The sequence below is a fragment of the Phocoena sinus genome, chromosome 16 (assembly GCF_008692025.1).
Source record: "Phocoena sinus isolate mPhoSin1 chromosome 16, mPhoSin1.pri, whole genome shotgun sequence".
Classification (NCBI taxonomy): Eukaryota; Metazoa; Chordata; class Mammalia; order Artiodactyla; family Phocoenidae; genus Phocoena; species Phocoena sinus.
In genome coordinates, this window is record NC_045778.1 from 49,855,994 (window position 1) to 49,883,620 (window position 27,627).

Genomic DNA, 27,627 nt, shown 5'->3' on the forward strand with positions numbered 1-27,627 from the left:
AAGTTTTGTGTTCTGTGTTTTTTACCACAATTAAAATTGCAAAAAAAACTTTAGAAGAACGGAAAATTATGACCAGTTTTCTTCATGAATACAGATGCAAAAATCAACAAAATACTAGCCAACTGAATCCAGCAACGTGAAAAAGGATTGTACATCATGACCAAGGTTGGTTCAATGGTGATATACCATATTACTAGAATAAAGGTGTGAAAACTACATAATCATCTCAGTAGATGAAGAGAAAGCATTTGACAAAATCAGTACTCTTTCTTGGTAAAAACACTCAACAGATTATGACTAGAAGGGAACTGCCTCAACCTGAAAAAGGTATCTACAAAAAACCCACAGCTATCATCATAGTTAATGTTGAAAGCTTTTCCCCTTCGATCAGGAATAAGACAAGGATGTCTGCTTTCACCACTTCTATTCAATATTGTGCTAGAGTTTCTAGCTAGAGTAATTAGACAAGAAAACAAAACTAAAATCATCCAGACTAGAAAAGAAGTAAAACTATTTCTGTTTGCACATGGTATGGTCTTGTATATTGAAAATCCTTAGGAGTCCACAGAAAAAGGATGTTAGCTAGAAAACAAGCTCAGCAAGGTTACAGGATACAAGAACTAGGAATAAATGGGGAATGTACAATCCAAAAATGAAAGTTTAAAAAGTGATTTCATTTTACAGTAGCATCAGAAAGAATAAAATACTTAGGAGGAATATGTTTACCCAAAAAAGGTGTAAGATTTGTGTACTGAAAACTACAATACAGCAAAAGAATTTAAGAAGGCCTCAATAGATGGGAGGGCATCCCATGTTTCTGAATTAGAAGACTGACTTAATATTGCTAAGATGGCAGTCCTACCCAAATTGCTCTTCATATTCAATGAAAATTCTAACCAAAATTCTAACTGCCTTTTATGGGACCTGGAATAGTGAAAAACACTCTAAAGAACAAAAACATGGAAGGACAATTTCAAAACCTGCTTCAAAACTCTAGTAATCAAGACAGTGTGATAACTGGCATAAGCGTAGACATAAATGAGTGAAACAGAATTGAGATTCAGAAATCCATATATCTATGATGAGTTTATTTTCGACACGGGGCAAAGTTAATTCAAGGAGAAAGAATAATCTTTCAACCAGTGATGCTAAAAGAACTGAATATCCACATGTAAAAAATGAACTCGGATCCCTACCTCATGCTATGTACAAAAATTAATTCACAACGGATCAAATACCTAAATGTAACAGCTGAAACTATAAAACTCTTAGAAGAAAACATAGGGATAAGTTTTCATGACCTTGGATGTTGCAGTGGATTCTTAGGACAAGCATCAAAAGAAAGATAAATTAGACTATCAAAATTAAAAACTTTTGTACATCAAAGAACACTATCAAGAAAGTGAAAAGACAACCTGCAAGAATGGGAGAAAGTATTTGCAAATCACATGTATGATAAGCCTTTGTATCCAGAATGTATAAACTGCTTTTACAAGTCAACAACAAAAAGCTAATCTTTTTTTTTTTTTTAAGTGGGCAAGGGATTTGAATTGTATATTTTCCCTGGAGAAATGTCTGATAGCCAACAAGCACATTAAAAGATCCTACACATCGTTAGTCATTAGGGCTATGTAAATAAAAATCACCATGAGGTACCACTTCACATCCACTAGGATGGCTATAATTTTTAAAAAAGGAATGGGTAGAATGTGGAGTAATTGGAACCCTTGTACATTACTGATGGGAAGGTGAAGTGCTGCAGCTGCTGTGAAAAACAGTTTGGCAGTTCCTCAAAAAGTTGAACAGAGTTACCATATGACCCAACATTTCCACTCCTGAATACATGCTCAAGAGAATTGAAAACATATGTTCACACAAAATCTTGTACATGAATGTGCATAAGAACATTATTTGTAATAGCCAGACAGTGAAAACAGCCCAGATGTCCATCAACTTATGAATGGATAAAATGTGGTAAATCTACCCATTGGAATAGTCAGCTATAAACTGGAATTAAATACTGATACATGCTACAACCTGTACAACATGAATGAACCTTGAAAACATTATGCTAAGTGAAAGAAGCCAAACACATATTGTATGATTCCATTTATATGAGATGTCCAGAATAGGCAGTTCCATACACACAGAAGGTTAGATTAGCAGTTGTCAGGGTCTGGGGACAGGGAAGAATGAGTAGTGACTGCTAGTGGGTGTGGAGTTTCTTTGGGGGTGATGAAAATGTCCCAGAACCAAATAGTGGTAGTGGTTGCACCGCCTCACGACTATACTAAAAACTACTGAATTGTATGCTTTAAATGGTGACTTCTGTAGTGTTTGAATTATATTTCAATTTTTTTAGAAGTCAAAAAAAGTCAAGCTCGACAATTGCGTTAGCTGGTGGAGATACTAACCATATCATTCTGAAGACAAGAGAAGAAACATTGTAAGGTGTTTGGGCTTAAAAACAAACAAAAAATCCAATTATCATTATCACAAGAACTAGAATTTGTTGAAGTGTGTCCTAGAACTGGAAGCCCATCTAACTTGTGACATGGACCACTATCTGACTTCAGATCTAGTCTTTATAACTCTCTAAAAACAAAGGGATAAAGAGTAAAAAAAGCCTCTAGGGTAACCACCTTAGAAGCAGAAAGGAGCCTTTTTGGAACTGTTCCTCTTCTGGCCTGAGTCAGAAGGGACTGGTTAAAAGGCAAGGGGATTGTTCCATGAAAGGGGAAGTTAACATTCTTGAAACACAACCCAAATCTTTTCCATATATTACTTCTTCAAATATACAGGTGTGCTGGAATGTTGATCCCCTCAGGGCAGCAGAGCAGGGTCTGGGCTCCACATCCACTGCCCCAGGGGTCTCCCTTTTAACCCCGCTGTGTGTAGTACGAATGTTTCCATTTCCTATGTGTGTCATGAAACGAAATGGTTAGGGAAGAAGCACTGCTCTTAGGGTCATCTCTTTAAGGTTCTCCCCACCTGCCTTATCATCATGTACTGATCACCCTTAATTGTCATTGCCCCTCTTAAAATATGTCAGCTACTTTTCAGAGAGCTATACAGCAGTTCCCAAGTGCACCTAGCTAGGAAACAACAGGGTTAATTTGGTGTAGTTATATTTTTATAGAGAGAGAATGCATAATTGTTATATTTTTATTTCCAACGCACTTACAAATCAAATATTAAATAATCCAAGATGGAATTTTGTTAGCGATCGATGTCAAACCTTATTGGATTATAAATTCCAGAAATAAGCTTTTGCCTACTTTTTAAAATCTTTGCTTTTCTGACATCTCTATACTTACTAATAATTTTGAGAAGGTTATAACTAATGACGACAGGTCATTTCTGCAGGTTCTTTCAACGTTAGACTTCCTCGCAGATAAGAATACACTTAAAGGGTCTTCCAGTACCCTCACATTATTCTCTGACTTAACTGGGACCTATGAAACATGCTAACAATTATTTATAAGCTGTTTAGAGCAAGAAAACAGATAGGAAACCTTGATGAGGTTGAGATGATGTGAGCAGATAACAGAGAATGTCTATGTGTGTATCTATCACTTTGTTTTCATGCTGGCTAGAATGTCAGTCTTCCCATTTGAAATGGGTAGAATACGTCTTGCTTTAGATGTGACTTTTAACTTGTTTTCTTTTAATGGATACTTTACCATCTGAATTGTGATCAGGTGTCATTTGTAGGTTAGTTTCTGTTGGTCTCGGCTGGGAAATATATTTTGCTAGGAATATATTTTGACTGGATAGTTCTACTTTTTGACTTAGTGAATTAAAGAACATCTCCAAATTGTTGACCTAATTTCCTAAACATAAGTAGAAGTAACACTTTATACCTTTAAAAAATTCAATTGGGGGCTTCCCTGGTGGCACAGTGGTTGGGAGTCCACCAGCCGACGCAGGGGACACGGGTTTGTGCCCCGGTCCGGGAAGATCCAACATGCCGCGGAGCGGCTGGTCCCGTGAGCCATGGCCGCTGAGCCTGCACGTCCGGAGCCTGTGCTCCGCAGCGGGAGAGGCCACAGCAGTGAGAGGCCCGCATATCACAAAAAAAAAAAAAAAAAAAAAAAAATTCAATTGCTGGGTTTTGTTTTTGGTTTAGTATTGATCATTTTTAAGGTTTGGGAATATAGTTTTGTTTCACAAATTGGTTCATGTTTATCATGTCTGCAACCTCATTTTGACTCATTTTCGGTGTCCATTCTAGATTGGTTCTTATATTTTAGTGATGTTCAGCCTTAATGAATGAATTAGTACTGCTAACGAAATGCGAAAAATCAAGGCATGTACAACATTGTTTTTCCAGTAAAGTACTGCCACAGCCCATCAGACACTGACTGGGCATATTTCTCCCCAACCAAGAGTTCATACTACACGACTTCTAGTTGGTGGGGATCTTGTGGCCTAACTGGCTTCTGTCTGTTGAACCCGAAGTCTCCTCAGAGCCCCATTTGAAATCACTGCTTTAAAAAAAAAAAAAAAAAATTTTATGTTTGACGGTTTTTTTAATGTGCCTAATTCTTTCAGAAGTGACAAAATATTTTATATGCTTTTTGTGACTTTATTTTCAATTAAACTCATGATGTATTCTTTACCAAAAGGTTTAGAGGAATGCAGATTGCGTGTTTGCAAGGGTTTTCCTAGTACACGTGATGGTACACGATATTCTTGAAGAGTATCATCTAAGTACCCAAGAATTAGGAACATTTTTACTCACAAGTACTAAAGAGCTCTAAATTGAAACATTTTCAGAATACATCTTGAAAATACTCAAAATGATAGTGGAAATGACACCTGTAGTGTTATTAAAAGCGAGGTAAAATATTTTCATTAGTAATCTTTATTTCCTTTAGGGTTTAATGAAGAAATTCATTCGGTGTTCTACACGTGTAACTGTGGGAACGATTAAAAAATTTCTAAGTTTAAAACTAAAACTTCCAAGTTCTTATGAGGTAAGTTAATAATCTAATCTTGATCATTTTGATAATTCTAATCTGAAGTAAAATTCTAATAAATTAATTTTGTGGAAACTTTGGTTTCATGTTAAAAACTTTTGGAATGTAATATTCTATTTGTGTAATCTGTGTTTTAGAATTTAACGTCCTGACTAAAACATGATACTAATAAACCTAACGTTTTATAATTAGAGGAGATATTTAAATAACATTAAGTATTCTTGAAATAAATATCCCAGCTAAATGAATACTTTTCTTTTTAACGCCAGCATGCTTTATGGTATGTCTTTTTCTTTCAATCTGAGACCTTTCAATCCATTTTAATGAATTCTTTGTAGACTTCTTTTTCAGAATGTAAAACATTGTCTTTTTATCAAAGGGATTTTGTAATGTTTATTTAGTTCTGTAACATGCAAAAATGATATTTGCTTAGACCTAAGTAAAACCAACATACTGCATCTGCATACATGTAGTCTACTAGTTTCTTACAGAAGTCAGTTGCCCTGATGTTGATCACAGTACAGCTTGTAAAGTGTGCAGTGTTAGAGAATGTTTATGACCCTATAGCTCTGGCTATCCCTTACAAGGAGATGTGGCCACCATTTCTCACCTGCCCAAACGGCAGTCTTGCAACTTGTGTGAATTTCCTCTTCCTCCCCTTTGAGTTCCTCTAGTCTCATCTAAAACAACTAAAGATGGAGGCTAGCTTCCAGTATAAACAGAGACATCAAAGGAAAAATAGTTTTTCAGGCTTATGTACAACAGTATTCATATGAACAGTTATAGTAGAAATTAAACAGGATTTGAACATAGGTATTGACAAGTATTAAGTCTGTATTTTGAGGAAACCTCTGAACCCGACCTTTTAAAATGTCTTGCAGATTACTAAGTAATCTATGGATTAAGAATTAATTCTTACGTGTTTGGTCCTATAAAAAAATTTCCAGAGATAGTAACTTTTACATTAGGAAAAAAATTGTGAATGTTAAAGCCATATGTACTTGATAGAAGTAAAAGAAAGAAAAAGATGTATAGATATAAACACAGTGAAATAGAAAATGAAATTGTTTTTATAATTTGGTTTTGCTCTTTATTCTCTTCTTGCAAAATACCACTTGCAGTTTTATTTCCTTACTTTCAAGTGTGACTCACTGAGTTATTTTCTAGTTTTCAGGAAGTTGTTAGAGCTGAGAGGACTGTTACTCTCATACAGTCTTACCACTGGCACTTACTACATACATTTCTCCGTAGACTTTTCTATAGAAAGGATGGAAGGGGGAGAAACTGAATTCACTGACATCTCCTTATCTATCCCAATGCAAAGACCTTTCCCTATGATTTTTAGTAATATTTACTGTTCCCCCCCTTATTTTGCTGCCCCACATGTAAGGGGATGATTTAATGACATTCCTAACAGCTGAAGTGTCTGTAACAGCACTGGTAACTGGGGCAGGATGGTTTGGTTTTCAAATGACAATAATGGAAGCTGCGTACCTAGTTGGGAATTGCATCCTAAGTAAGTCTCTTTACCTCTTTGCTTATGAATTTATTTTACAGGCAAGATAAAGAAAATGAAACTATCTACTTTGTTCTTTTAAAAATAAAATGGTGTCTGAAAAACATTCTGCGGTCCATTTAAGTCACCATAAATCATCCAGAAATCAATATAATTTAGCTAATAATTTATCTAGTACAATTGGAACTATACTCATTTTAGACTTAAAGTTCAAAACTCCAGTCTCTGTCTAGCCAGACAGGAATTATTTAAAAGCCATTCTTCCTCCTTTCCATACTTTAAATCCTATCAGTTTGCTTTTAATCTCTAGAAAACCGAAATGTTTTATTTATAGGGATCTATAATAAATGCTTGTTTAGTGATGCTTTGTTGAATTTGTAAATCATAGCCACAGCTCCTGTGGCCTTGCTAAGGACTGGGGGCAGCAGGGGTGGTTTGGTGGCTGCAGCTCTAGAGCAAAAGTGAGCACTGATAAGTATGACCCTTTTTTGAAGTTCCATACAAGGTGGGAAGATGGCCTGGTAAATATTATGCAGGTTACCAGCTAAGCATAGCAGAGAGGTGGGAGAGCCCTGGGAGATGCAGGCCTGTGGCCTGGTCCTAATTGTTCTGTCAGCTTGAATGCCTTGAAGCACCCAAAAATCATGTATCCATATCCATTCCTTTACCCGCTGCAAATATAAACTAATGCAGAGGAGGAAAGCAGCTCCTTCAAATGAGAGATGAATTCATAAGCCAAATGTGCCATGAGGAATTATAAGGTTTCCACAATTTCTTCTCATTCAGTAAGAAATCACAGAAATACGTCTAAATCTCAAAGGCTGCACAGAGACATAGACTAAGAAGGTTCACATTGCGTTTCAGAATTAGGTGATGAACTTGAGATAGAGGTATGTGGGACAAGACAGACAGTGATTCATGTTAATTATATCTGAATTGTTAATACCAGTGAGAGGAGCCTGTGCTTTTAATAGAAAGATCCAGTGTTCTTCTCAAATAATGGACACTACTTCTATTTTGATATAAGTATTTGAATCTTTTTTGAAATTTGGGGAAAAGAATGTAAAACACTTACGAATTGTGAATTATTTATGTTAATGGATCTGTAACTATTCTTTTTAAAGTTGGATGTGCTGTGCAATGGTGAAATTATGGGGAAGGATCATACTATGGAGTTCATCTACATGACACGATGGCGACTAAGAGGCGAAAACGTAAATTGCTTTTATATACCTATGTGTATATTTAGTTCTTTACCATTATGTTATTCAAATTTAACAGTTACTTAGACACTTAAAAAAAAAAAAAACTAGCTTGGGAAAGAAGAAACTGGTTCCTCTTATTGTTTCTCAGCTACTCCATGATAGTTGGTCCCAAGTACAAGGCCGAGATCTGTGTTAGATGTGGTTTTGTTATATTTAAGGTAAGTTTAAAACATCAGTTTGAATATGTTCAGAACTCAGCTAACCTAGAGATGGAGGAGATAGCACTTACATTTTTTTAAACTCCAGTAAATTATGGGAACTTTTAAGTTCTGCCCTGGCTAGTATGTTTAATGGTTAAGATATTTTTTGTTTGTGGTAGAGGAAACAGATAGGGTAGAATCTAGATAATCTTTTTTTCAGGTACCGACTTTACATTGAAAGTATAAAATCGGACCGAAGGGTAAGTGAGTTTGCAGTGGTTTCTGATGCCAGAATTAGATTGCCGTGCCTTAGGCCCCAGGCAATATGGGAGAGATGATTAAAAGGAGGAAACTAAGAAATTTTTTTTTAAACCCCAAAGGAGTTTGTATTTTGAACTATATCTTTGATTAGGGTTAATTAGAAGGTTCAAGTGTATTTTATGAGTTATATGTAACATTGATATTAGGGAAATTTGAGGGGCTAGGGATTGTAAGGCTGATATGTAGCAGTAAGGAATACAGTAGTAATTATAAAAAAACACAAAATTAAGAAATGCAGCCTCACACAATTACAGTGGCTCAAAAACATACTTATGTTGAATGTAAACATCTATGGAACTTTTTTTTTTTTCAGAAGAACTGTCTTGGTATGATACAATAATAAATGAAGCACATAACTTCTTAATTCAGAATTTTTTTCCATTCACATCCCACTTGGATGACGCCTTCCTTGTGAGGCTGAGTTCTCGTGACCAGGAGGAATAAGTTATGTTCTAGTCCCAGCCACCAACTGGTTGTGTGCCTTGAGGAACTCATGAAACCTCTCTAGGGCTCCTTTTTTGAAAATTCTAATTGTCTTTGTATTTGGTAAATTACTACTTGCCTATGACATTTTATATATTTTTTAATGGTTCTACATACATCACTCTCACTTAATCCATCTAACCAGAATGTTTTGGGTACCAAGTGCAGATTACAGAGGTAGTCAGTTCTCTTGCCTGGCCCTGCTGGGGCCTAAATATTGCGATATTACACATAATAGTAATACCACAATATTGGTATAATTTTAGCTTTCTTTGATAGTTCACTGGACACTTCAGTATGTGTTAGTGCTTGATATCATCATTATGAATAGGTTTGCCTTAAGGTTGAAGAGCTGTAACTCATCATCCACTGCAAGACATCTACTGATACTCACTTGTCCCTTCACCAGATCCCTTCCCAAAGGTCTCCCACACTGCCAGTTATTTTAATGTCAAAGCATGGAAGAGCTAATTCATAGAAATTGTTATTAATAAAGAGAAACCAGTCTTCACTACAGTTACGCTTCTGATTACACATTTCCGAATAGTTTAAATTCCCTGGTTAAGGCATATTTTAATAAAAATTGGTTCAGAAAAATGGTTTAGTACCTTATTTTTATTCAGGTAAAAACAACCAATAAATAGGAAAAAGATGCCACATTTTATACTTAGTACAACAGTAAAGAAATAGCCCATTTCGTTTTTTTGGCATGACAACCCTGTTTTTTGTGTGTTCTCCTCCTCTAAACCTGTTTCTCCCTCAGCCTTCACATTCTCATCAGTTCCAAGATTAATAGTTCCATTTTTCCAGTTTCTCAGACCCAAATCCCTAAAGTCAGTCCTGATTAGTTTCATCCATCCTTAGCAAATTCTTTGACCTCTACCGTCAAAATACAGTAATGAGAATCCAGTTACATCTTATCACCTCCTCTTCTGTCACTCTGGTCCAAGCCACTGTCACTCTTCTCCAGAATTTCTATAGAAGTCTCTTAACTGGGCTCCATGCTTCTACTTTTTTTTTTTTTTAACGTCTTGAATTTCTCACAGCTGTGTGTTTTAGTTTTTTTCTTACATCTTTATTGGAGTATAATTGCTTTATAGTGGTGTGTTAGTTTCTGCTGTATAACAAAGTGAATCAGTTATACCTATACATATATCCCCATATCTCCTCCCTCTTGCGTCTCCCTCCCACCCTCCCTATCCCATGCTTCTGCTCTTGCCACCACCTGTGCCCCCTCCCATCTTCACCCAGCACAGCAGCCAGAGTGACCCTCTTAACACAAGTTAGAACATGTCGCTTCTGTGCTCTAAGTTATCCCGTACCATCTAATGGCATTTAGATAAAAGCCAAAGTCCTTCCAGGGACCTATAGATGGTGGACCCCACACAGTTTTCCCCAAAGACATCTTTGCTCTTACCCTTTGCTCCCTCCCTCTCGCTTCACTGGCCTCTGTGTTTGTTTCCTCTAACATGCCAGGCTTGCCCTTGCCTCCCCAAATATCCACCTAACTTGTTCCCTTTACCCCCTTCACCCAGAGAATTTTGCTTCTACATCCCCTCCTCAGTGAGGCCTCTGACTTCCGTTAATAGTCCAACCCCTCTCCTGATCTGGCACTCTTAACCCCTTGTCATGCCTTGCCATTCTCCACAGTATTTCATACCAGTCACTATACCTCTTCTGTATGTTTATTGTTTGTCCCCAACTAAAATGTAGCCTGAGGGCAGGGATGATTATTTGTTCACTGCTCAGTCTCCAGCACCTAGAGCAGTGCCTAGTACAGATACTCAGTAAGTATTTGTTTGAAGAGTAAATTGAATGAAAGTTTTGTCTTTTATAAGGTAGTAGTTAGGCAAAATATAGCTTAAAGGTCATTTTGTTTATTTCAGTCTGTTTCCCATTTGTTTTCTGTTAAACAAATTTTAAATTTTTGCTCATGTTCCAGTTAATTATGAGTTATTATAATTGATGAATTCTGACAGTTGGAGTGAATGGACAAACTAACAATAAAACAATTCTTTCTTGATTAAGCCCCTTCCAGCATATTTATTGCAGTCACGTCCTTTCCCATCTGTACCCTTCATTGCCAGCAAGATGCCAGATTGTCTGAAAAGCTCTCGTTACTGTCTCTACTGGCATTGCTAACTGGCTCTGTCTTGGCCTGGGGTCGGCATATTTCCTAAACTAATGACCGCCTTATGGTTCTTTCACTTACTTCCGGTACTTTTTTATATTAAACATTTTAATCTACCTGGGATTTGTTCATTTACACACACACACCTACAACAAGGCTAAGACTCTAAAACTTATTCTAAGAATTTTTTGCCAGAAATAGTTTATTGAATAAGTCATACTTTGCCTCATTGTTTTGAGATGTCACCGTTATCTGTGCATATGTATCTAGACATATGTGTACACATGCAGATGTGTATATCTATGTTCCTGGACATTGTTTTGTTCTTCTGAGTAGGGCTTAATCCTATACCAGCATTTCACATTATAGCTTTTATAAAAATCTGATCACATAACAGCCCTATCTAAAACTCCTCAATTGTCTATTTTCTTTGGGATATATTTAAATAAAGTCCAAACTAACTTAAAAGGAAAATAGTTGGGCCTTCTAGGTTACTTTATGATGTCTATCAGCATCTGTTAGGAAAAAGCTCCTTATTTTTTTTTTTAATTGTGTTGGCTAGTTTTCCCCCTTTATTGTTTAGGTGGGCTTGAGAATGGGATTGTGATTGGCATCGTATTAAATTTCTTGATTGACTTGGCTGGCATTTGCAGTCCTTTATTCTCTTTGGTGCTGTGGGGTGCCCTCTGAAGTTCTGGACTCTTCTCTGTGCCTCTGAGTAGAGTCTGTGGTTTTCTTCCCTCTTCATGTTGGATGCCACCTCTGCCTTTCTGGGTCTTTTGCCTCAGGCAGGATCCCCCGTATTCAGATCACCTCTTGGCCTTGTCCTCTTGCTAGACTCCTGGGGGGAACCTCGGGGAGTCAGTTTTGCCTCCACTCCTCAGAAACAGGACATTTCTGCCTGTGCCACACAGCATCTGGGCCACTCCTCCCCTTTATCCTGGGACGGTTTCACTTCAGGCTCAGCCTGCTTTCTGTCCTCTGTGCTCTTTCTGGATCCTTGTCTTCATTGTGATGCTTTTTTTTTTTTTTTGCAGTACGCGGGCCTCTCACTGCTGTGGCCCCTCCCGTTGCAGAGCGCAGGCTCAGCGGCCATGGCTCACGGGCCCAGCCGCTTCGCGGCATGTGGGATCTCCCCAGACCGGGGCACAAACCTGTGTCCCCTGCATCGGCAGGCGGACTCTCAGCCACTGCGCCACCAGGGAAGCGCATTGTGATGCATTTTTGAAAGACTTTTATCTTTAGGAATCAAATATCCAGACAAACTTAGCTAAGTCCCAGAAATTTTTCAGTTCATAACAGTATTTGCACCTCAAGATTGGTGTTCATCTTTTGCTTATTAGTGGGAGAAAATGTACCTTTTAAACCATTGCTTCGCAAACTTTAATGCAAATCACAAAACACCTGGGGAATCTTGGTAAAATACAGATTCTGATTCAGTAGTTCTGGGGCGAGGACAGAAATTCTGCATTTCTGACAAGCTCCCAGGCGTTGTATGTGCACCTGATATTTGGGGCCACCCTTTGAGTAAGATGATTTTAGGGGACATGATCCATGACCACTGACCTACCCTGTAGTTTCCACATCCATGAATTGAGGTGTAGAATTGAAGAATTAGACCTCAGTTTGGAAGGGACTTAATTGCCAGTCTAATTACATGGATTCTGTTTATAATATCCATGCAGTGTTCATCACATTTTTTGAAACATAAATGGGATCATATGTACTGTTTTGCAGCTTCTTTTTCTCATTTGTTAATATGTCTTGTGGAGAATCAGTAAATTTTAAAATAATTATTTGTAACAAATTTATAGTATTCCACTTGTGTGGCTGTAGCATAATTTGATTAATATACTCGTTTGATTTGACTCGTTTAGACTTTTTTCAAATATCTTGACATGACAAACAGTGCTGTATTCCAGTGTATATATCTTTTTGCACATGTGGAAGCATATTTATTGGCTAAATTCCAGATGTGGATTTACAGCAGAGTATGCATGTTTTAAATTTTGATAGGTACTGATAAATTGTCCTCTAAAAAGTTTTTAGCAGTTTATAGTCATACCAATAATGTATGAGTGCCCATTTTCTGATACCCTCACCAACACTTCATATTTTCAATTTTGTATTTCTTGTGTGAAGTTTCTTTCCATATCCATTGCCCCTTTTTCCATTGTGAACTTTATCTTTTTCCTACTGACTCCTAGGAGCTCTTTATGTATTCTGGATATTCATCTTTTATTATGTATTTTGCAGCTATTTCCTCCCTGTTGTATCACGCTGCATAGTTTTGCCTCAGTTTTTTGGTCCTTAAAATTGGGGTAATAATACCTATCTTGAAAAATTTTAGTAAGAATTAATGGAATATAATAAAGTACTTAGCAGAGTGCCGGACATAATAAATGTTATTTTATTAATAGCTTATGTATGTTTGCTTTCATTATTATTATAATTCTCTCCTCCTACACTTAGTCTCATGTCTGCAAGCTAACTGTTGATATCTCTGTCTCTTCAGCCTCAGCTTTCACCATGAACTCATGTTCTTCCTGCTTACCTTTCCTTGGGTAGGTTGAGTACCTACTCTCAGGATTCCCCCTTTTCCCAGATAATATCCTGGTTGGTTTTATCTCTTCCAACAACTCCCCCCGCCGCCAGTCCCTACCTAAAGTTACTGCACCACGTTTGCCTTGCTTTGCTTTCTTTGCATTACCAAGCAATTTTAGGAAAAGCAAACATCTACCTTGACTGATACCAAAGAGATTAATAGAAAGCAAAACAAAAACAAAACAGTGAAATTTGCCTCTTTCTACCCTCTTTACTTGTTAAATGCTATTTGGGACTTGCATAGTTAGGCAAAGTCTTGTAGGCCGCAGTGTGGGGAGTCTTCGGAGAGAAGGGGGAAGGTTGTCAACGATAGCAGTGCTGGGTGTGTCTTACAGCATGTTGATGACCCCAGTACAGAAATTCAAAGACTAACTTCTAGGGAAAAAAATTGCTAACGTCTTTCAGGAAATGGAAAATATCTAAAATTTTATTTTAAAAACTACCAGTATATTTTTTTTAATAATTGCTTATTTAAATATTCTTCCAAAGTATATTTTAAAAACCTGCTCTGGGATGTTAGATTTATCCTGGTTAATTTGTATCTCACATTTTTTTTTTTTTTTTTTTGTGGTATGCGGGCCTCTCACTGCTGTGGCCTCTCCCGCTGCGGAGCACAGGCTCCGGACGTGCAGGCTCAGCGGCCATGGCTCACGGGCCCAGCCGCTCCGCGGCATGTGGGATCTTCCCAGACCGGGGTACGAACCCGTGTCCCCTGCATCGGCAGGCGGACTCTCAATCACTGCACCACCAGGGAAGCCCCATATTTTTAATCTTTTTTTTTCTGTTTTGAAGAAGCACACGATGTTGAATTCATATATGCATAATTTTAAAGTGTGTTATGTTTCATAATTCCATTACAGTTCAAATGTTTATGCTTAATAAGGGTTCAGGATAATATTGAAAAATCAAGATTTGGGAATGATTTTTTAATATGAATGGTTAACCGTTAAAAGATGGTAGATTTAGAAATGAATCTACTCACTGGTTTAAAAATATGTTAATTCATTGATTTACTCATAAAACATTTGAGTGGCTGCTGTGTGCCAGTTCTGTGCCTTAGCTCTTAAGATTGCAAATATGAATAAGATTCAGACTCAAAGATTTCACAATCTAATGCTATTAAAATAGTTATGGAGACTAAGAGTCTAATCGGAGGAATATAAAGAACCTAATCTAAAACAGAACATGGATCACTTACAGGCTGAGGCAAGTTCCCTGCCCCTCTCAGAGCTCTGAGATCCTCAGACAGTGTTCCCTCTCAGGGTGGTTGAAGAGGAGATCTAGGAGAGATTACTCACAGGAAAAGTTGGAAGAAAGAGGGTGCCCCTCCTGGATTGAGAAGGCGAGGGTTTTCTCAGGAATTTAGTATTTGAAGAGGAGATGGAAGGATAGGTCACCGTTTTGGTAAATATTTGCAGAATATTAACAAAACTCATATCTAGAGACTGAAATAATTTCAAGCTAAAATTTACCAGTCACTAAGTTATTAAAGACTTTTTCCAAAAACAACTACCATATTTTGGAAAGTGTTTACTTAATCATGTTGACTCATGTTTGACGTTAAAATATTTTAAATATGTATCCAGTTGTGGATGCCTCTTATCTGATGAGTTCATCTCCTCCGCAGTTTCGGTGTCTGAACTGCTCAGCTTCGCAAGTCTGCCCTCAGGATGGCCCTTTGTATCAGGTAAGAGGCACTCACGACTGTACATATGACCCTCTGATGCCTGCCTGCCACAAAGGTGACTGCTTTCACCCCAAACTCTAGTTCCTAAGACATGTAACTTTGCAAAACTAAGACTTACTTGAGCTATAGAACTTCATCTTTTCAACTTATATCCCCAAAGTTTCCCATTATTTTAGTTCTCTTGAATTATCTTTTTAATTTTGCCAGACTAAAAATGAAGTTATAAATGTTCAGGCCATTATTTATGCATCAGGAATTGTTAATAATTACCGCTTTCAGCCCATGAGAAATCTCTGCTCCATATTGGATCTCTGCTCTATACTTATCACTTCTTTGTGTGTGTGTGTTTTTAATTAATCATTCACCCACAAGTGAAAGATAAAATGCCAGATTAGGTGAAGCTACATAACAGCAACATCTCAATGCAGTTGTGAGCTCGCTTACTAGGCCCTGTCCTAAGGACTGTACTTGAGTTACCTCTTTTAGCACAGAAATGATAGTGAACTGATTTAGTAATGCACTGAGCAAACGTGAACATACCTGAGAAAAGTTTATCTAATATAAGTACATTTTAAAAATTTGGAAAACAGAAGAGACTAAGTGTAGAATAGTAAGGATTACTGTTGAGTGTAGAGATGGTCTATGATCAACCTTAATCCATGGATTAACCATGGCATTTCTTAAAAATCTCCATTGTTCTTTTATCCCAGAAATTAAAGTAGTCTTCATAATTATTTCCTTGGAGCCAAGAAAGGAGAATTGTAATTATATAACAAACTTAACTAGCAGGCTTACCTCTGATGTTGCAGTTTTAGGGTTGGGACAAATAATTATATGTTAAGTATTAGAAGAACCACTTCAAATCGAAAATGTTAAATTAGCATTTTATCTAGAATTTCCCTCAGTCTCATTGTCCATGCTGTGATTGTGGAAATCCCCACACTGTCATTAAAATGTGTGTTTCTTAATACACACTTTTTAAGTCCTGTTGTTTTTAGTAATGGAGTAAGCACATTTAGCAACTATAAAGGCCAATAGAAAATCATGTAGAGAAAAAAAGTCATACTTCTCCTTATATTATGCAGTTGAGGGTGAGGGGTGACTAAATAATTTAACTGAGCTGGTGAGATATGTGTAGATGTTTCAGCTGACCTTAGCTTCACGGCTGATTTTGAGATGAATTGTGATGCTCCTGCCTTTAGTTATAACTCATACGTACATAGCTTTTTGCTTTTACTCTTGGCACTGATGTCTGTTTATTTCCTGAGAAATAAAGGTATTCTTAAACTCTGATCTAAAGTTTTAGAGAACTAGAATAAGACCAAAATTTCAAAAATCCACACACACTTCCTTTTCTGACTTCAACACTTCATTATAGAGTATAGTCCTGTCAGAACATCTTTAGCCAAAAATCACCTAGAAAATTTCAAGGAAAAAATTATCACTGTTATAAGAAAGTATTATTATATGTGTAGCTTTATGCTATTAAATTTTTTAATTTTGTGAAAATTTCATGAAATAGACAGTTTTCTGGGAAAATAATAGTGGACCAACATTCACCCAAGAAGAAAATGTAAATCACTAAATTGTGGAAGACATAAAAAAAATTAAATTACAGATACCTAAATATAAAACTACTTTTAATGGTCACGTTCCCTCATATTTTCAAGGAATAGATCATTCTCATTCTAAATTGGTTTAAGTCATTGAAAAAGATGGAATTTTTCCAAATTCATTTTACAAAGGTAACATAATCGTGAAAGCAAAAACTGACAGAGAACCTGCAATTAGAAAACGAGTATCAAATCTTATTTTGAACACGAAAACAAAGATGATGAAAACATACTAAATATACTAAAATAATATGCTAGAAGAAGAATAAACCAAGACCAAGTAGTATTTTTATCAGAAATGCAAGAATGGCTTCATGCTGGGGAGAGGGAAATTATATACATATTATATCCTAAAAACACTAAGTCAAATAAATACTAGTAGATGCTGAAAAGGCGTTTGATAAAATTTGAATGTTAAGTCCTAATTTTTCCTGCAAGCTTCTTATTTTGAAAAATTTCAAAACTACAACAAAGTTGATGTAATACAAAGGAGTATCATTTACTTTTACTTAGATTTACCAATTAACATTTTGCTACAGTTTTTGCCCCCCTTTCCCTTTCTTCCTCTTCTCCTTATCTCGTTAATCTCTTTATAAATATATCTATTGTTTCTTTACGGAGCCGCTTGAAATTAAATTGCACGTATCGTGACAGTTGACCTCTAAATACTTCAGCATGTTTCCTAAGGTCAAAGACCTTCTCATATGTAAGCACAATCCCACTTTGCACACAAGAAATTTAGTACATTAAATATTATAGTGATGTCAGTTCTTCCCATAATTAAATTATGAAGTTTAATATAGTTTCAAACACATTTTTACCAGATTCTTGTTTAACTTGACAGAGTCAGTCATTCTGAAGTTCATCAGGAAATATAACTTGGTGCCTCTGGTCAGTCCCCTTTTTAAATGAGTGATCACGGGGCACATTCATGGCCGCCTACTGAAACGTATTTTAAAGCCGAAGTAATTAAAATCGGGTACTATCTTAAACATAGACACATGAATAAAAAGAATAGCTCAGGAACATGAATCTATCAAGAGTATTTCAAATTAGTGGAGGGTAAAAAGATTAGCAAATATCTATTGAGCCCTTAATTATGCACTGGGCAATCTTCTAGGCCCTGGGAACACAGAAGTAAAAATGAAAAAAATTCATTTCCTTCATGGAGCCTATACTCTAATGATAACAGATGAAAGATAAATGAGTAAAATTTATAGTGTTAGAAGAAAAATTAAAGTAGATAAATAGAATATTTTAGATAAGATAGCCAAGGGAAGACCTCTTTGAGTTGGGGATTTTTGATCAAAAAGAAGTGAGAGTAAGAGCGGTGTGTCTATCTGGGGTAGGGCCCTCTAGGCCGAGGGCACGCAGTGCAAAGATCCAGAGATGTGGTCGTGTCTGGTGGTTTGAGGGCTGCAAGGCGGCCAAGGGCCTGGAGCAGAGACAGTAGTTGACCGGGTATCGGGGAACTTGGAGCATAGATGTTGGGGTGGGATGTGATCTAGTAGGGTTTGTTTTCAGTTAATTGTCCTGAGACTTTTGGTGGTGGTGATGGGGTGGGGGGATTCAATCCATACCTCCCATTATAGGTGTTTTTCATGGCTAAAACGGTACACATTAAAAATGATACCATCAAAGATCAGGAAGAGAATATAGCTACCTAACCTCAGAGTGAGGATGGCCTTTCTCATTGTACTTGTAAAAGGAAAGAGAACAAACCAAGTTGACTACTAATACTGAAAAGTACATGGCAGATATACCATAAATAAGGAATATTCGCAATATATGACAGAAAAATTTGCTGCCCTAATACGTAAAGAATCCATACAGATCTGTAGGACAGAGTTCACCTGTCCGTAGAAAAATCAAAAGACATGATAAGACAAGTCACAAAAGAAGGAAACACAACTGGCTAGTATAAAGATGGTTAACTTATTTAGAAGTCAAAATGGAGGAAGAAATCAAATACTATTTTATGCGTATTAAATTTCCAAATTAAGAGAGAGGAAAGGAATAGTACTCATTACTGATGAGGCTCCTGAAGAATGAGCGCTCATATTTCTCTCAGAAATGTAAAAATAGAACAGCTTTCTTAAAGTCCAGTGTGATAGCATTTACCAAAAGCCTTTTAAAATGCTTATGCTGTCTGAATCAGCAGTTCTACTTCTAGGAACCAACCCTAAGGGTGCAGGGGAGATAGGGTGGGGAGTGGGGAATAGATCATTGGGTCACAATAAATTTATAATAGCAAAAAAAAAAGAAAAGAAATAAACTAAAATATGCAGTAAAAGATTTGTTGATAATTTATTGTACATTTCTATAAAGGTATCATATGTAGCCTTTAAAAATGATCATGTATGACCATATTAAATACTGTAGAAATAAAGTTTATGGAATTTTTTTAATGGACAGAATTCTTTTATGGACAAAATTATTTACCCAACAATATGTGTAGCGTGATTCCAGCTTTAAAAAGAAAAATAACGTAGACAAAAAGACTAGATGGATGTACATTAAAATGACTGTGGTGGTTATCTTTGGGTGTGGGATTTAAATGATTCTCCTTTTTTTCTTGGTGGTTTTCTATATTTTCTAAATCTAAAACCAGGTTACTTTTATGGTAAATAATTTATTTTTTAAGAAAAATAGTACATCAACCAGCCAATTTTTATCATTTTCTAAAATTATCACATTTGAAATACATATACTTTGGAAGTATGGATTCTTTCAGTAAGTGATGAGGCCGAGGGCTGGCAGTCTGCACTCAGTGGAGTCCCATAACGCTAAGAGGAGTGATAGGCCACATTTCATCACAGTGCACACAGTGCCATTTTTCTTCAGAAGGCAAACTGAAACACAGATAGGACTTAAAGTATACCTTAACCATTTCCAGTTTTGTAACACCAATAATTCTTAAACTTCACGTTGTCATAGGACACGCACACATACAAATGGCTACTTGGAGGAGAAGAGAAAACCATTTTCAGCCAAAAACGGAGAAAATCCCAACCACTGACAGCCAAGGCATTTTACTTCCCTCTCTTCCTACATCCTAGTAGAATTGGTGATGGATTCTTCTGTGCACGATGAATGGATTTTTGAACGAGTGACTTAATTATTTGCAGAAAGTATGCAGATTCAACAGGAATGGAAAGCAAAGCTAGAAAGATTATTATAATGAGAGGCAAGCTCTGGGTTGGGTCAGGTAGGATGGGAAGTAGTCAAGTTAGGTTAATACGATGTCTAGGTAGCAGTCTCCAACTCTGCCTGAACTTCAGAAAACCCAGGGAGTTTTGTAAAATACAGATTTCTGTGTCCCACTCACAGATATTCTGATTCAGAGGGAACAGAAAAAAGTTTAAATAAAAACAAGGAAGCGGGCTTTCCTGGTGGCGCAGTGGTTGAGAGTCCACCTGCCGATGCAGGGGACCCGGGTTCATGCCCCACTCTGGGAAGATCCCACATGCCGCGGAGTGGCTGGGCCCGTGAGCCATGGCCGCTGAGCCTGCACATCTGGAGCCTGTGCTCCGCAATGGGAGAGGCCACAACAGTGAGAGGCCCGCGTACCGCCAAAAAAAAAAAAAAAGAAAGAAAAAAACAAGGAAGCAAAATTTAACCACAGTAGATTTAGACCATGGAAACCCTGAGAGACTGTGACTTTTACTCCAGTCCTTAGAAAACTGTAGAGCGTCACCTTACTTCTTAAGCTGGGAACAGCAAGATCTAGGAATTTTCTTTCCTACCCTCTAGTCCAACCCTGAGCTGAATGGTGAGACTTCCCAGGATGTAGCATAGCAATGATACCTACAGAAACAGTCATTTTCAGGGTTCTGGAATCTCAGTCTACCACTTTTGTCTGTAGGAAAGAAAGACAGGATTTTTGCATTCACCTACACAGAGACAAGGGGGGAAACAAGTCAGTAGCCATCTCAGCCCTTTCTTGTTTTCATAAAAGTAGCTCCTGGTAATTTCATTTTAAAAAGGGGAATCTGCACCTTTAAGAAAAGGAAAACCATTGTTTCTTCAGACCCTTTCTGACTTTGATGTTTGAGTTCTATGTGATATGACAAAACAAGGGGTAAAAAAGACACAGAAGTAGCAGTGTGGCTTTTACCACAGGAAGCTGTTTCCTCTCTAGTGCTGTATGTTGATGTATGATACCTTCCCTACATAGAGCAAAACAGAAGGACAGTCTGAACCATTCAATCATATAATAGTCAAGTCCAAATATTTAGTAGTATCAACTATTGAAAGGAGGCGGTTTCGTCTAACAATTAGTTACTTGTTTTTCAACATTTTTTAAATGACAGTTAAGTTTTCAATCCTGAAAAGAAGTGTCAAAGTTAAGATGTGTGATTTGTAAACACTATCCCAGTTTTCCTAGATTCATAGCAGGAGGTCTCTGTTAATTCGTGACTCAATGGGCTCTCACAAACAGCAGCCCTGACGGAGTCCAGCCTGCGGGCTTGTCTTGTTCAGCCCCACAGGTGAATGCAGGTGAGAGCTTTCCATCCTCCACACAGGCCCGGCCTCGCCCTAAGTATTAACATTAGTAGTATTCACATACGCAAGCAGTATGACATCTGCGGGCCTTCCAGCTTCACCTTTGTTGCCAGTTATGGAAAACTTGACTGATTCTAGAAAATAGTAGCCATTTAAAAATATAGTCTTAATGATAATTACAACCTTAATTGTCGTAATCACCAGTAGCAGGAAATACTGTAAGCTATAACTGCACGTTCTTAAAGTCTTTTGTGTATAATCTATATTATTTTTATATCAACAGTCTTATTCATCATGTTTTTATTTTATAGTCATACCCCATGGTATTGCAGTATCGACCAAGAATTGATTTTGGTTAGACCACGGGGCCTAGATCCCACTGAATGAATCCTGCACTACGTGTTTACTCATCGACAGACTGCACAGTGAACGGTGTGTGGACTGGAGGGACACAACCAGATTTTCAGCATGCGAATAAGGCCATTGTCTGTCTCTAAATCGTCAGTTACATTTTTGTTGTTTCTATTAAGAGCAAACCAAGTGCCATTCTGCTACTGAACCATCTGCATAAGGTATCTGTGCTGTCTCACAGTGTATAATACAAGTCATGGTTGAAATCAGTTAGGTGTGCAGCCACGATCCAGCCTTCTGAATATTTTGCTTGCCTGTTCCAAGATTGTTCTAATGTTTGATTACACTAGTAATATGGCTCAATCTTTGTGGTGTTGCAGTTTTCACATACTTACTATTTGATTAATTCTTGTTTAAATAGAGTACTGTACGAGGAACTAATAATTATTATATCTTGAAATTATTTTGTATGGGAAATATATTTAGAAAAGTGGTCCTTGAGCCACTGTCCTGTTCTCAGTAAGCTTTTTGTGTGCAAAATAGTGCACTCTTGAGTGTGCAAGTCCTTTGGGGAAGAATTCCAATTGTTCTTTACATTAGAGCACATTATAATTGTAGGCATTTTGAGTCATCTGTCTGTGTAGTCTACCAGTCGCACAGGGAGGGCCTGTTCACCCTCCAGAAAACGTATGTGACTTCTTGGAGAGCTGAAGTGAGATTCACAACCATTTGAAATGTTGGCAGCTGATCACATTTACTTCTAACAAAATTAATGTGTAAGTGAGGTTAATCTTTCATAATGCCTTATGACGAGCGGGTGCTGCCTCATGAAATGTCATCGCCGTTGTGTAGCCCACTTTATGTGTGCATTGTTATACTGTGGCTCTTATCTAATGAAGTACATTGTTTCCCTTTTTCAGTTGGCCTTAGGTGTGTGTCACTGTGGCATGCAGAAGGTTATGATGATTTAAGTATTAGGATTTTTAGAGCAGGTAACATTAGCTATTTTATGGATTTCAAAAATCTCAAAGCAATTGTAGATTAAAACTGTTAGTAACCTGTCACATTTCCAAACCATACGTATAAAATAGACAGAATGCAGTGTAATAGATAAATATGCTAACCAGAATTAATGGTTTGAGGATATTTCATTTTAGATCCTGTAGTAATCGGGGAAATGGGATTATATTGTTTTATACATAAGTTCTTTAAGGTCAGAGCTATGATAATGTCCTTGATTTTGCATTTTTTTAAGTCTTCCACTCATTTTGAGATGAGTCTGCAAGTCAGAAAAAGTCTTGTCACCTTAAATTATATGAAGAACTTCATTTTAAACCTCTTAACATTTGCATTATTTTTCATAAACTTCTTTGGAAATTAAGTTTTACTAATTGCTTTGAAACTTAGGCCTATTTCCTCAGTTTCAAATTTAACCTCTGAAATTCTTAGGAAATAATCTTGAAAGTTAGGAAAAAACATCTGTTCTAGAAATCTGACATGAGCACAATCTGTGTGTTACACACATAGTTTTTATACTGTATACATAGTAGATGTGCTACATTTTCCAGTAAAATGTATCACAAGGTAATGCCTTCTGAATCTCAAAATGCTTTCTTAGAAATAAAACAGTGTACGACCAAGAAACACATACAAAATACAGCTAAATCTTGATGCATTTCACAATATAAAAAGGCTGAAACGTCATAATTATCTTTTCCTTATACCTTTGTTTTAAGTCAAAAAGTCTAAAGTTTTCTGTTGTTTTTGGCCTGACTTGTGAAAAAGGTTATGGCAATACTTTTAAAATTTCACTTTGTTAGACTGTGTTTGTGCTTGGAGGGGCTCACAAAGAGAATTTAAAAGGCAGATTTTTGTTAACTCTTTAAAAATGGTTGGCACAGACCGTTACCCTAAACCAGAAACTGAATTTACTCCCCAGCTACAGAAATTATTTTGCTACGCTGTCAAATGCAGTTCCCTGACATCCCTAAGAAATTTTTAGATTTCTTGTAAACTTGTCACATCTAGGTCAGTGATTACTTATGGAAGCTGATTTTAATTAACTTAAAATAAATTGAGAGTGCATTTTAAAAACCACAAATGAGACCTGGATGTTTTTGGGTCCCCAGACAAAACTCGCAGCCTTAAATGAGTCTTATATACATGATCTCATTAAATTAGGCTTGTTGCCTCATCTTATGTAGTGTCACTGTTTTCCAAGGAAATATATAGGAAGCAACTATGGAATTGAGAATACTTTTATATAAAATTCCTTTATTTAATGTTAATATATTAACACTTCTATTGAAATGCAATGGAATATGTGCCAAAACATGTGAAAACCTTGCATAAAGAAGGGCATCAGTTATATGGGGAAAGGTACACGTTTTATGATGGTCCTGAGTAATGTGGTATTACTATTAGAACCACAGACTTCTTCATATATATTCAACTACGGTTTTCTAAGTATGGGACTACTTTCATGTCTAGTAATACACTAATCCCTAGTTAATTATCCCGAGTCAGGTTGTGGAACTTGTAAGAAACGAGGTATAGAAAAATTTACAGGCAAAAATATACAGGTGGTTAGTTTTACAAACTTGGGGTGCTAATAAGATAAACTCCTTATACAAATAGCCTATAGGAATAATCATCTGAATCTGCAACATTGGAGAATAAAACTAAATTTTTTCTTTAATCTCTTGTTTCTTAAGCGACAAACTGAAAGAACTTTACTTCCATAAAGGATTTTGTAATCTGTTTTCTCTGCTTTAGATATCATAGATGTACAAGGGTCAAGGAACCTTGGATCTGAGGAAGGCCTGTGCTTTATTTATAGATATCACTTTAACAGAAGTAATCACATTAGTTAATAGAAAAACCCAAATATGGCCCTTTCTCCAGATTAACAGAATACTTTTAGGTATAAAAACAAATAAACTAAAAGATTCACTGATGAGGTAGTATTAGGTCATTCAGTCTGAGGTCCAGATACCTTGGGGTGATGTCTTTTAACTACTTTTAGAAAAGTATTTTTCTTTATTCATTAAAAATCTGTCCCATATTAATATGCCACATTTTATAAATGTAATGAGTTTGCTCAACTATGTGTAACTTAAAATGATTCTTTAAGGGAAAAAAAGTATGTTATATAATATTGTGAACTGTTTAGCTTTATTGAACTATTTAAGAGAAAGTGCCTCATTGCTAAAGTGCATTTCTGTTTTAGATTTACTGCATAAATTTTGAGTTTTCTGTCCCTGTCTCTTATCAATGGTTTTGTATCTAAATAGGCTCTTGTAAGTTAGAATAATCTCTTTTTGAAAGATTTTCATAAGAAAATAGTTATCACCAAAGACATTTTACTGTTAATAACCATGTTAGAGAGACAGTTTAACTGTTTGGAGGTTGGAAATTTTTAGACTGCAAGTTACTTTTATATAATTAGGCAATAACCTTGAGTAATTGCTAAAATATCACCAAAGAAAGGCTTTAAACTTAATTTTCATGGTAAGATCAATCAAATGCAGGTTTTTCTTGCAATAATCAGAACATACTTCCTTTCAGCTATGTTTCTTGTTTTTCCAGCACCATCTGACAGATCTTAGGAAATCCTCAAAGGTGAAAAAGAGATTAACACAACAAATAGCCTCCCTCTGGATGAAAAGTGGGAGAAATACATACTTTGAAAAGAAAATTGAAATTGAGATTTTAAATTCTAATTTGAGAAGCTTTTTATTCCATGGAGGTGATACAGACTAAAATTATACCTATTTACTTCCTGGGTTCTTAGTAATGTGAGAAATTTTATTAAAGACAGACTTTGGTAGAAGTGCGGACATGCTTACTTGTAATAGAAAATAGTGCATTCTGTTGGATTCACATAAGTAAATGCATTTTCTGTATTCAAAAGCAGAATTTTTCCTAAAGGCCTGTGGTTTTTTTTAAAGTAACTCTTTGTCTTGTTTCTCAGCAATGACTTTGTTTTTAGAATCTAGCCATACAGCCAAATTCGGCAAGATAAGCCCCAGATGAAGAGCATATACACCAGGTTAAGCCCTGCCCTCACACCAATCTTTTGGGGAGCCCATGCTGTGGGCCACCTCAAGTAAAGCTCACATTATGAAGTCTTCCTGACAGGCCACCTGGTAAACCGCATTGGATCGGATAAAGATGGATGCACTCCATTATATACTCTGGTTTACCATAAGGAATTTTCCAGCAGGCTGTGCTTTATACCAGTGAGATATAGATATTGGTTGTGGGAATTACAAACATGAGTGAGTTTGCCATAACTTTAATTTTCTGGGTTAGAAACATGAAATGCTATTATTTTAAGATATATACCTATCCCTACAATAAGGAATATAACATGTCTGCCAGATCTGGTTTATAAAAAATTGAAAAATATTAAATATACTAGAAACTCAAATTCTTTGAAAGCACAAAATAACCAACTAATTCTGGATTTACTTGATATACCTAGTTCGATAGTATTTTGTTGAAAAAAGTTCAGATTGAAAGTTCATTAAAATGTACTCAAATATACATTACAGGGTTTTCATAGTTTTTTCTTAAAACAGTGGCATTTTCCCAAATAATTTAAAAGTGATTCTCTTCCTAATGTAATGTAGTTTTCACAAGTAGTGTGTTTATTTGCTATCCTTACTATATTTTCAAATAGAATTAAAATGCTCGAGCACTTCCTTTTCAGAAAGTTACAAAATTAAACAAAAATAAATTATTTTAAATGCTCATTAGAATGTGTCCGAATACTTGTTATGCCCCTTTCTCTAGGATTCAAAACTTGAGTCATTATTCAGAAATGCTTTTTAATTTTAATTACCTTTAAATCTAGAATCAAGTGAAACACATTAAATACTGGGTCCAGTTTTCTTCCATCGTTCAGAGCTTCATGGAATAAGAAACTAATCTAGTACAAACTGAAGATTAAATATTTCTGGGCAGTGCAGAGATAGTGAATAGATTATGTATCCGTGGACTTCACATCAGTCCAGCAGAGCAGGAGTCCTGCACATTCGAAATGGAATGGGATCAGCCTAACGTTGTTTGGGGTTGGTTTTCTTTCGCTGTATTTTTTTGAGTGGGGATGGGGGCCCAAGTGTCCTTATGAAGCTGTGGTCGGCAAGAGCTTGTGGGGGGAGCACCAGTGTTGTGCTGCGTTCCTGCATCTGGCAGCACAACAGCAAGCACCAGTTTTTAATAGAGTAGCCCTCACACTAAATAAACCCATCATAGACTATGTTGTACAGTTATGTTGCTAATTTTCCTTTGAAATATAAAATATTTTAAGTTTTTTTTTTTTTTTGGTCAAAAGTGGTAACATCTTAATACAAATAAAAACCTTTTTGTGGTTGTAAGATTTAGCTTATAAATCATTCAAATTGAAGTGAAAGATTACCAGGTCATTGTTAATGACTTAGTCTATTAAGAATATATGTATTTTTGTAAAGGAAAAGCACTTGTAGATATTTAATCAGTACTATATGTCTGTTTTGCAGAAATAAAATGCTGCTTAGAGATTCTCTTTAAATATTTTTTATTTTTGTGCTCAACTGTATTTTCTGTTGATCTATGGAATGTTCTGTACAAAGCTGTATGGTTGTACTGGTTGGGCTAGACACTTTTGTTTTTTAAGATCTGGACTTAGCCAAGTATATTTGACCATGTTAAAAATAGTATCTTTGTTATTAAAATTTTGATTGCATAATTTATTGCTGTCTGTCATTCTTCATTATCAGTAGTTGCAGATCATAACCGTCATTTAAAAGTTTCCATTAAGTATTACTGTAGCCAGTTTTATGAATGTTTGTTGAATATTTGAAACGATAAACATTTTCTAAAGATTGCTGAACTGTTTACTTTTAAGATGGCAGACTGGCCCTCGAATAACACTTGAGGTGTGTGTCCACGTACACTTTAGAACAATTTCTTTTTCTGTTAAATTAATCTAATCCATATCATCTTCTGAAAGTAACTGAGTACCAAAGAAAGGCCCAAGTGATTT

The 27,627-nt window shown here is 36.3% G+C and overlaps 1 protein-coding gene across 8 annotated transcripts in view; it reads left to right on the forward strand.

The window, feature by feature from the left end:
• The window catches only part of PCGF5 (polycomb group ring finger 5), a 116,939-nt gene extending 89,605 nt beyond the window's left edge, over window positions 1-27,334 (forward strand). For 4 of the 8 annotated variants that reach the window (XM_032607759.1, XM_032607758.1, XM_032607762.1 and 1 more), the window contains exons 7-10: window positions 4,881-4,979; window positions 7,623-7,712; window positions 15,070-15,129; window positions 21,560-27,334. In XM_032607759.1, coding sequence (XP_032463650.1) covers window positions 4,881-4,979; window positions 7,623-7,712; window positions 15,070-15,129; window positions 21,560-21,607 — 297 coding nt within the window. In that variant the 3' untranslated portion in view covers window positions 21,608-27,334. The remainder of the gene's footprint in view (window positions 1-4,880; window positions 4,980-7,622; window positions 7,713-15,069; window positions 15,130-21,559) is intronic. The other 4 variants (XM_032607765.1, XM_032607764.1, XR_004346131.1 and 1 more) reach the window with 3 other exon arrangements.
• The last annotated feature ends 293 nt before the right edge of the window (window positions 27,335-27,627 follow it).